At 60.8% G+C, this 9,428-nt stretch overlaps 1 protein-coding gene across 1 annotated transcript; it reads left to right on the top strand.

Moving 5' to 3' along the window:
• The first annotated feature begins 1,556 nt into the window (after positions 1-1,556).
• On the top strand, positions 1,557-8,306 carry ALX3 (ALX homeobox 3). The gene is given in 5 exon segments (XM_071449925.1): positions 1,557-1,785; positions 5,204-5,505; positions 6,497-6,559; positions 7,853-7,939; positions 7,941-8,306. Coding segments are annotated over 5 exon segments (1,047 nt in total).
• The last annotated feature ends 1,122 nt before the right edge of the window (positions 8,307-9,428 follow it).

Raw genomic sequence — 9,428 nt, 5'->3', positions numbered from 1 at the left:
AAAGCAGCCCAAGGGGTTTAAACTGATTTATTCCTGCAGCTCTTCAAAAGGCCACTACGTTAATTTGTAAAAACTTGGAATTTTATCCAGCAGCGGCAAATAAAAAAATGTTCTTTGGATACTGGTTTAAATCTAATAATGTTTAAAGAGGGGGCATTGCATGCTCAGACCCCTCTGTGCAGAGCCAGCCCCTCACAGGATTCTGAAGGAATAATTTTGGGTCCAGGATCACAAGGCAGCATTTCCCACAAATGCAGTTTCCCTGAGCAGGGCTGGAAAATGCAGCTGTGATTAACACCACAAATCCACCACTCCTGCAGCTTTCCAGTGACCAAACAACACATCAACCCCTGCCAAGACACAGAGGTGACATTTCTATCACAGACTCTTTGAAATGAGATTTTCTTGTGAGTCCAGATTTTCACCGTGCCTGGGTAACAAAGTCCTGCCCTGGCAGCAGCAATGACAGCATTAATGTTATTTATGGTCAGTGTTATCCCCTTGTTCTGCTATCTACCATCCCACATCTGGGATCCCCCGGGTTCCTCCCCACCTCCTTTTGCTGCTCACATGCAGCTCATGCCCTCCCACACCTGCAGGTTGTTTTTTCATACACCTGGAGCAAGGAGTGGTGCCCAAGAATGAACTCAAAGTGTTGAAAAACAGCAAATGAAGGGGTAAAACTTAACCTTTCAAATTTCCAGTTAGTTCTTCAGGCCCCTTATTTAGTTCCTTCTCCAAGCCTTTGAATTTCAGATCTTTCCCCTCATTTTGCACACAAACACCCCCAAAGCCAAATCCTCCCCCAGCCAAGCCAAACCTCCAGCCCTGGTGAGCAGAGGAGCAAAATGCAGGAAAAGGGGGAGTGGGGATAAAGAAATCCAAGCTCTGACCCACCCCAGTGCCTGATGCCAAAGCCAGACCCAAGCTGGGATGAGGGGATCCAAACCCTGGGGGTGGAAGCACCAGCAGGGACCAGGGGGAGCAGGGTAGGGCCCCCTTGGGGCTGGGAGCCACCAGGCACAGCAGGGCCTGCTCCAGGGACACTGTGGGATCCTGGGGCCACCATCATCCCTGAACCAGCCTGACCCGGCCCTGGCTTTGGTTTTGGGCAGGGAGAGGCTGCAAAGGGACTCTGTGGAGCTTGTGAAGGGGCAAATAAACCCAGGGAGCGACAGGAAAATGGAAGTTTCTGCCCTGCCTGGTATTTCTTGCTGCTCTCAGCAGTGAGGGATGGAGTTTGGAATCAAAGAAGAGCCCAGGGTGTTCGGTGTAGCTGGAAGACCCTGGGAGAGCGGGGGGGGGCACGGCTCGCCCTGCAGCGCCTGCCCTGGGGGGATGTGACCCACGCGGGACAGGGTCCCCAGCAGGGCAGGGTTTGGGATTAGAGGGTTAACGAGAGCCCGGGAGGACGCACGTGACTGGCTGGGGGTTGGGGGTGTGCGGGCTGGGGGGGCTGCGGGCCGATCCCTCCCTCCCCATCACCCCCGTCCCCCTCCTCCCGGTCCCCCCGCACAAAATCCCGCGGAGCGTCCCCGTCCCCTCCAACCTGCGCCATGGACACACCGGGCTGCCCGGCCTTGCCCCCGCCTCGCCGGCCCGGGGCTCCCCCGGGGCTCCCCCGACCTCCCACCGCCTTCGCCCTCGGTGCTCCGGGGCCCCACCGGCGGCCGCCGCCGCTCAGCCCCCGGCCCGGCCGCTGCCCGCGGTACCCGGGGGTGCCCAGCCCGGGCCCCCCCGCCGTGGCCGTGCATGGGAAGCCCCCGTACCCGGCCGGGGCTGCAGGTACCGGGGAGCGGCGGGTGGATGGGGGGGCCGGGGCCGACCCCTCCAGGCCCCTTCTGCTTCTCTTCCCCCCTCTCGGGCTCCGCCGGGAGCCCCAGCCCTGACCCCCCCTTCCCCCGAGGGTGTCATTGCTCTGACACCAGCAATCCCCCCAGGGCTGCTCCGAGGCGGCGATGTCGCGATATGGCCCCGTCGGGGACAACCAGGGCGTCCCCCGACGGGAGCCGGAGCCGGGAAGGGTCGGTGCTGCCGAGTGTCGGCAGCTGGGGCCGTGTCGCGACAGAACCGGGGTCTCCCGTTCTTCAGAACCAAGGGGGGAAGGGGGAGAAAAAGCGGCGGGAGAGACCCGGCCCGGCTGCCACGACGGCGGGGACCGGCCCGGGCTGGGGAACGGCCGCGCTCCCGGGGGAGGCTGCAAAGTCGCGTCCGGCCGCCGACTCCGCTTTCCGGAGCCACCGGGCAGCACCGGCGGCAGAAACCGCGGTGTGGCCGCACGGACGGGCCCGGGGCTCCGGGACCTGGGGGAGGCCGGATTGCGGGGCTGGCAGCGCTGCCCGGTGCCCGCTCCGGAGCCCCAGCGCTGCCCGGTGCCCGCTCCGGAGCCCCCCGCTCCCGGTGCCCCTCTCCGAGACGGTACCGCTCTCGTTCCCCGGGCTGCGGCGCTCCCGGTTCCCCGGCTCTCCCCGGAGCTCCAGAGCACCCGGTTCCCCTCGGCCCGGGTGTCCCGGGGCTCCGTGGCCGCCCCCAGGCTCGGACAGGACCGAGCTCGTTCCGGGGCTTCTCCCGCCGCTCCTTTGCGCTCTCCCGGCCGGGCCCGTCGGGGGCTGCTCCGGGCTCCCACTTTCGCTTTAATTTTATTCCCCCACTTCTGCTTTAAAAGAAGAAGCAAAAGGCAGAGCCGCGGGGGCGATGGGAACCAGGTGGGATCTGGCAAAGCCGCTTCGGGGAACAGGTAGAAAAAACCCCAAAAAGCCGGGAGGGAGCAGCGGGAGGGCCCCGCTGCAGCGTTTACCTGCTCCAGCCGCGGCAGGGGGATGCTGCCGACCCACGGGTGTTTCCTCCGGTTCCTGGGAGTCCTTTCCATGCCCCCATCCCTTCACTAATGATCCTTTGGAGTTCCTTCCCCTCCCCATTACCCCAGGAATTGTGCAGCTGTTTCCCAGCTGCCGCCTTCCCCAGCGCCGCCAAATCTTTCGGGGGGTGTCAGTTTAGGAAGGAGTGGGAGAAAAATATCTGGATCTTCCCTTTGTCCCCCGGTGCCGCTGTGTTTGTTTAGTTACGTGCCTGTATCCCGCTCCTTCCTGCCTTTTCCTTCTTTCTGGCTCTTTATTTATTTGTCTCCAACACCAAAACCCGTGGGTCACTTGGAAATGCGCCGTGTTGCCTTTGAAAAAAGGGGGGGAAAAACCCCAAACTCGATGCTTTATGCAGCAGGATTTTACTTTGGTCCATTTTTTCTTAGTTTTGGTTATATCTGGGTCTGCTCTTTGGTGAGATTTGGTTTTGAATCATTAAAACCCTCCAGGCCAGCGGCTGAGCCCTTTGGAGGCCAGAGCAGGGAGGAAATGGCAATTCAGCCTCATTCCTTTGCCTTATCCATGACCAGACAGGTCGGTACTGAGAGGGACCAGGAGCAATCACCCCCCAAACCTCCCCCAAATTACAATTCCTGATTAATTCAAAACAGCTGGATCAGAGCTTGGCGGCTCCATAGCCCCCAAATTGCCTTAATTAGAAAAGAATCAAAAATCCAAAGTGAAAGGCTGGAAAAGGCCGTGGTGGGAGCTGCTTTGGGGAGCCCTGGGTGGCTCTGCAGGGATGGGGACCCCATTTCCCTGCTCTGCTGGGATGTGGTGGGGAGGAGGATCCATCCCAAAGGAGGCATTTCCCCTCCTGGCCCTCTGAGGTCTCACCTGCAGGAACCCCAAATCTGCAGCTGGGGACTGGGGTGGGATCAGGGCAAATCCAGCATTTCTATGTTGTCTTCTCCCCAGGTGACACCTCTGTGTCCCCTCAGCAGATGGGGGTACCCAAGGCACCCCTCCCCATCTGCTAATTCCTCGCTCACTTCCCCTTTCCCTGCCTCAGCCCATCGGGGTCCCAACAGCACCCGGAATCTTTTGGAGCTGCCAAGCTCTGGGTGTCCCCATATGGGGACAAACGACCCTCTGGGGGTACAGAGGTGGCCCCCAAAATGTGTGGCAGGGCTTTTCCTCCTTGATCCCATTCCATCACCCACCCCAGCAATGCAGCAGCACCAAAGGGAAGGGAGGACCCCCCCGATTTCTTGCTCTGGTCCCAGAGGAGGGTGAGCAAAGGGAGATTTCTTCAGCAGAAAAAGCAGGGTGGGAATTTTCACTCCTTTCCAAGAGTTTTCCTGGGAGCTGCAGCTCCAGGGAAGGGCTGGCTCAGGGGCACAGAGCCCCCTGAATGATCTGGGGCACGGGGGGCTGGATATGGCCCAGAGCTGGGGTGGGTTTGGGGTCACTGCTGGGCCCTGGGGCTCTGAGCTGGGCTCTGAGCTGGGCTGAGGCACCAGCCTGGGCAGGGAGGGAGTGGGAGGAGAGGAATGAGGAGAATGGAGCAGAACTGTCTGCAAAAAACCCCTGTGCCCCGTCCTCTGCCCCATCCCCAGGCAGTCACAGCATCCCCGTGGGACCCTGAGCACCCACAGCTCCAGCCAGGCTGTCCCCACCCTCCAGGGGCTTTTCCTGCCCACAGCTCCTGCAGCAAGCGGGGATCGTGCCCTTCTCAGGGGCGGATTTTTGCCCTTCTCAGGGGCGGATTTTTGCCCTTCTCGGGGGCGGATTTTTGCCCTTCTCGGGGGCGGATTTTTGCCCTCCTCAGGGGGGATTTTTGCCCTTCTCAGGGACGGATTTTTGCCCTTCTCAAGGGTGGATTTGCCCTCCTCAGGGGTGGATTTTTGCCCTTCCCAGGGGTGGATTTTTGCCCTTCCCAGGGACGGATTTTTGCCTTTTTCAGGGGTGGATGTTTGCCCTTGTCAGGGGTATTTTTCCTTTCTCAGGGGTGGATTTTTGCCGTTCTTAAGGGTGGATTTGCCCTTCTCAGGGACAGATTTTTGCCCTTCTCAGGGACAGATTTTTGCCCTTCTCAGGGGTGGATTTGCCCTGCTGCATGTCCATGCTGAGCCCTTTCTCCTGGGAAACTACTATGACATCCCATGGGATGGGATGGGATGGGATGGGATGAGAACAGGGATGGGATGGGATGGGATGGGATGAGAACAGGGATGGGATGAGAACCGGGATGGGATGGGATGAGAACAGGGATGGGATGAGAACAGGGATGGGATGAGAACAGGGATGGGATGGGATGGGATGCCAGGGCTGTGGCACAGACAGTTCTGGGCTTCCTTGGCACTGTTAACACCCCCTGGTGCTGTGCCTCTCCCCCCCAGGTGAAAAGGGCTGCAAAGGTGGCTTCCAGGCCATTCCCACAGCCTGCAGGATCCCCCCAAAAGCTCCCGAGGACTTGGGGTGTCCACTGGCCGCACCCCTGGGCAGCCTCCGGGATTATGGGATCCCTGAGCTCCCCGAGCCCCTGGGCAAGAGCAAGAGCAAGAAGAGGAGGAACAGGACGACCTTCAGCACGTTCCAGCTGGAGGAGCTGGAGAAGGTTTTCCAGAAGACGCATTATCCCGATGTGTACGCCCGGGAGCAGCTGGCACTGCGCACGGACCTGACCGAGGCCAGGGTGCAGGTATGGGCACAGAGGGATGGGCATGGCCACCCTGGGGGCTGCCAGGAATGGGCAGGTTCTCCTGTCTGCAAGGTGGTGCTGAGATAGAAGCTGATTTCCCATGAAAATGTGAAATCCCAGATGGAAAATCTCAGGCTCTGCACCCTCTGCTGTGGTTGGGTGTTGGTTGTCTCTGAACCCTCTGCACTCCCCCCCTTGGACAAGCACCCAAAGGGTGGAAAGAGCCAAAATTTGGTCAGCCACCCCCCTGAGAATGCCCTAATCATGATGGCCTCCGTGCATTCATCATTCCCAGCTGGGGAGAGGAACCCCGGGAGCTCCCATGGGTGGGGCTGGGGTGGCACATCCTGGACCTGGGGCAGGGTGAGACCGACCCTCCCTCCCCAGCTCCGCTGTCCCCGTGTGGTTTGAGGTTCCAGGTGGGAAGAGGCAGCTGCAGGGGGCTCCCAGCAGGGAGGAAATGAAGGTGGAGGGTGAGGAAGTGAGCAGGGAGCAGCCGCTGGGAGCTGCCATCCCCAGGAGCAGGAATTGGGGACACGGCACAGGCAGGGCGAGTGTCCCCAGGAGCCCACGGGAGCCTCCAAACCCAGATTTGGGGTGGATTGAGATGAACCCACCCGTAGCCATGAGAGCCTCAGGCCAAGTGTCCCGGCAGCGCATCCTCCTCTCCGGGAGGGGCTGCGGGAGCTGTCCCCACCCCAGCACAGAGGGGACACGCAGACGGGACACCAGCACCCAAAAAGCCTCATTCTGCAACAAAACCTGGGATAAACAATCCCAGAAGCAGCAGGGAGGCGAAAGGGGAGCAGGACGGATCATTTTTGGTGCGGGACAAGATATTCCAGGTGTTGGTAAAGGTCAGGGAGCTCCAGCGCAGAGCAGCTTCCCTTGTCCGGCCCCTCCTGCTGCTGGGAGGAGCGCAGAGCTCGGCAGGAGCCGCAGTGGGCAGGGGAAGGGTCCCCACCCCTCAGCCCCCCCCCTCCATCCCCAGGTTTGGTTCCAGAACCGCCGGGCCAAGTGGCGGAAACGGGAACGCTACGGGAAAATCCAGGAGGTGAGAGAGAGATGGCTCGGGAGCTGCTCCGGCCCTGCGTGCCCCCATTGCCGGGGGAGGGGTCCCTCCAAGGCACTGGGGGTGCCCCACATCCCCCATTCCTGCTCCCCCCCACATTCCCATTCCTGCCCCTTCTCCCCCACATCCCCCATTCCTGCTCCCCCCACATCCCCCATTCCTGCTCCCCCCACATCCCCCATTCCTGCCCCTTCTCCCCCACATCCCCCATTCCTGCCCCTTCTCCCCCACATCCCCCATTCCTGCTCCCCCCCCACATTCCCATTCCTGCCCCTTCTCCCCCACATCCCCCATTCCTGCTCCCCCCACATCCCCCATTCCTGCTCCCCCCACATCCCCCATTCCTGCCCTTCTCCCCCACATCCCCCATTCCTGCCCCTTCTCCCCCACATCTCCCATTCCTGCTCCCCCCACATCCCCCATTCCTGCCCTTTCTGCCCCACATCTCCCATTCCTGCCCCTTCTCCCCCACATTCCCCATTCCTGCTCCCCCCCACATTCCCCATTCCTGCTCCCCCCACATCTCCCATTCCTGCCTCTTCTTCCCACATCTCCCATTCCTGCCTCTTCTTCCCCACATCTCCCATTCCTGCCTCTTCTTCCCACACCCCCCATTCCTGCCCTTTCTGCCCCACACCCCCCATTCCTGCCCTTTCTGCCCCACATCTCCCATTCCTGCCCCTTCTCCCCCACATCCCCCATTCCTGCTCCCCCCCATATTCCCATTCCTGCCCTTTCTCCCCCACATCACCCATTCCTGCCTCTTCTTCCCCCCGGTTTTCCCCACCTTTGGGAGAAGTTTGGCCCGGGATGGAAAAGAGGGAGGATTGCATTTTGCCACATGCTGCTTTATGTGCCACTCCATTGCCCTTTGGGGCAGGTTTTGGGGTCCTCCTCCTGAAGATCCCCTTTAGCTCTCTCCGTGCTTCTTGCCCCTTTTTCTGCAAAGCTGCCTTTTCCCCCTTAGTATTGAAAAGCATAAAAATAATTTCAATAATTTAAAACTCAGCTTCATGCACATCCCTGAAGCCAAATTTTCCCGCGGGGGGGGGGGGGGGGGGGGGGGGGGGAAATAATTCAAGCAGGATTCAACCCCCCCAAGGGCAGAAAACAGAGCAAAGGCATCGCTCCCTCTGTACCCTGAAGGGGATGAGGGGAATCCAACAGGGGTGGGATAAGAGGAATCCTGAAGGGGGGCAGAATGGGGGGAAAAACTGGACAGGGTGTGATGTCCCCACCCTCATTTTGCCCTTTTTGTTGTTGTTATTATTTCAGCTACAGAACAACCTGTGGCCGAGCCCTGGGAGCCCCCCGGGGCTGCTGCCCCCCGAGCCCATCCCGTCCCCCTGCATGTCCCCGTACCCCCCCCGCTGCCAGCAACGGCTTCGTGGGCATCCCTGCATCCCCGGGCCCCCACCCTGGCATCAACAGCCTCTACCCCCTGCACGGGCTGCCCCCGCCGGGGCTGGCCCCGCACCCCTTCGAGCCCGCCCAGCACGAGTACAAAGCTGCCCCGCTGATGGCGCTGAGGATGAAGAGCAAAGAGGGCGCCGGGAGCCTCCTGAACTGGGCACATGATCCCCAAGGGGATGGACGCGGATCCCTGCTCCCCCCGGGGTGTGTCCCCCCACCCCAGGCAGGGGGGGTCAGGGTGGTGGGGTCACCTTCAGCCCCTCCTTTGCACCCCCTGAGCTTCCCCCTGCATCCAGCGCTGCCCTCACCCCACTGAGAGGGGCTGGGGGGGCTGTGGGGAGGAAAAGAGGAGCCCCCAAAGCCAGGCTGCCCCACCGGCAGCTCGGAAATGGCTCCCCCAATTTCCTGAGCCCACCCAGCACCTTCAGGACTGGGTTGGATGGAGATTCCCGGTACTTTCCCACCCCTGTGTGTGCCGGGCACTGGGTGGGGCTGTGGAGCACCAGGCGCAGCAGAATTTTGGGGGCAATTCTCCCCTCTCCAGCTGAAATTTGGCCGCTCACCCCCCTGCCCAGCAATGGCAGCAATTGGGCTCTTCCTCTCCCAGTCCCATACTGGGAAGACTGGGCTGGGACAGCTGCTGGTCCTGGGGGTTACTGGGGGCAGGGCCAAGGAGCCCCAAAGCCCCCCCAGAGCATCACAGCTCGTTCTGCTCCCTCTTGGAGGGGAAATAAGGCCCTGGCTCAATAAAGAATCCCAAATTAAGGCTGTTCCTTGGGGGGGGTCACCCTGTTACCCCTCAGGAAGGAGTTTGAATTCCAGCAGTGGGATTAAATTCCAATGGAACCCAGTAATTCCCAGTGGGAACCCTCCCAGGAGCTCCAGCTGAGCTATTGGGGCACAAATGGGCAATTTGGGTGGGAAGGTTTCTGCATTTTGCAGGGTTCTGAATGTTACTGGTGGTACCTGCAAGGCCAGTAATGAGGGGGCACCTCATCTGTTCTGGGGGTCCCCGGGGGGCTCCCCAAGTCCCCCCAAGAGCCAGCGTGTCCTGTCCCCCCCTTCACCCCCTGTGACCTCCCTCACTGCAGGAAACACCAAAAAGTGAAGCCAGGAGCGACCCTGCTCAGCCCAGCACCAGGCACACCCAGGGACACTCTGGGGCCAAGCCTGCAAATTCTGCAATGCCCCCTGCCCCAGCCCCACATCCTGAGGGGGGGACACCCCTGTGGGGCACCTGGATCCCCTCAGGAGGCACCAACCCTGCAGTTCCAGCCCAGGCTGGAGAAGCCCAAGGTTTTCAGGCACAGTGGGTGCCACAGGAGGCAGCCCAGGGCTGCCCACCCTCACCCAGGACAGCTGACACCCCCTCCCACCGGTGGGCGTTTTGTTATTCATTTCTAAACAATAAACCACATTTTTCCTAAGTTAATTATGG

Source organism: Agelaius tricolor, unplaced genomic scaffold, assembly GCF_023055355.1.
Source record: "Agelaius tricolor isolate 1412-34295 unplaced genomic scaffold, bAgeTri1.0.p SCAF_30, whole genome shotgun sequence".
Taxonomy (NCBI): Eukaryota; Metazoa; Chordata; class Aves; order Passeriformes; family Icteridae; genus Agelaius; species Agelaius tricolor.
Note: the sequence above shows the minus strand (reverse complement) of the source record. Positions and strands in the feature narration are given on the sequence as shown.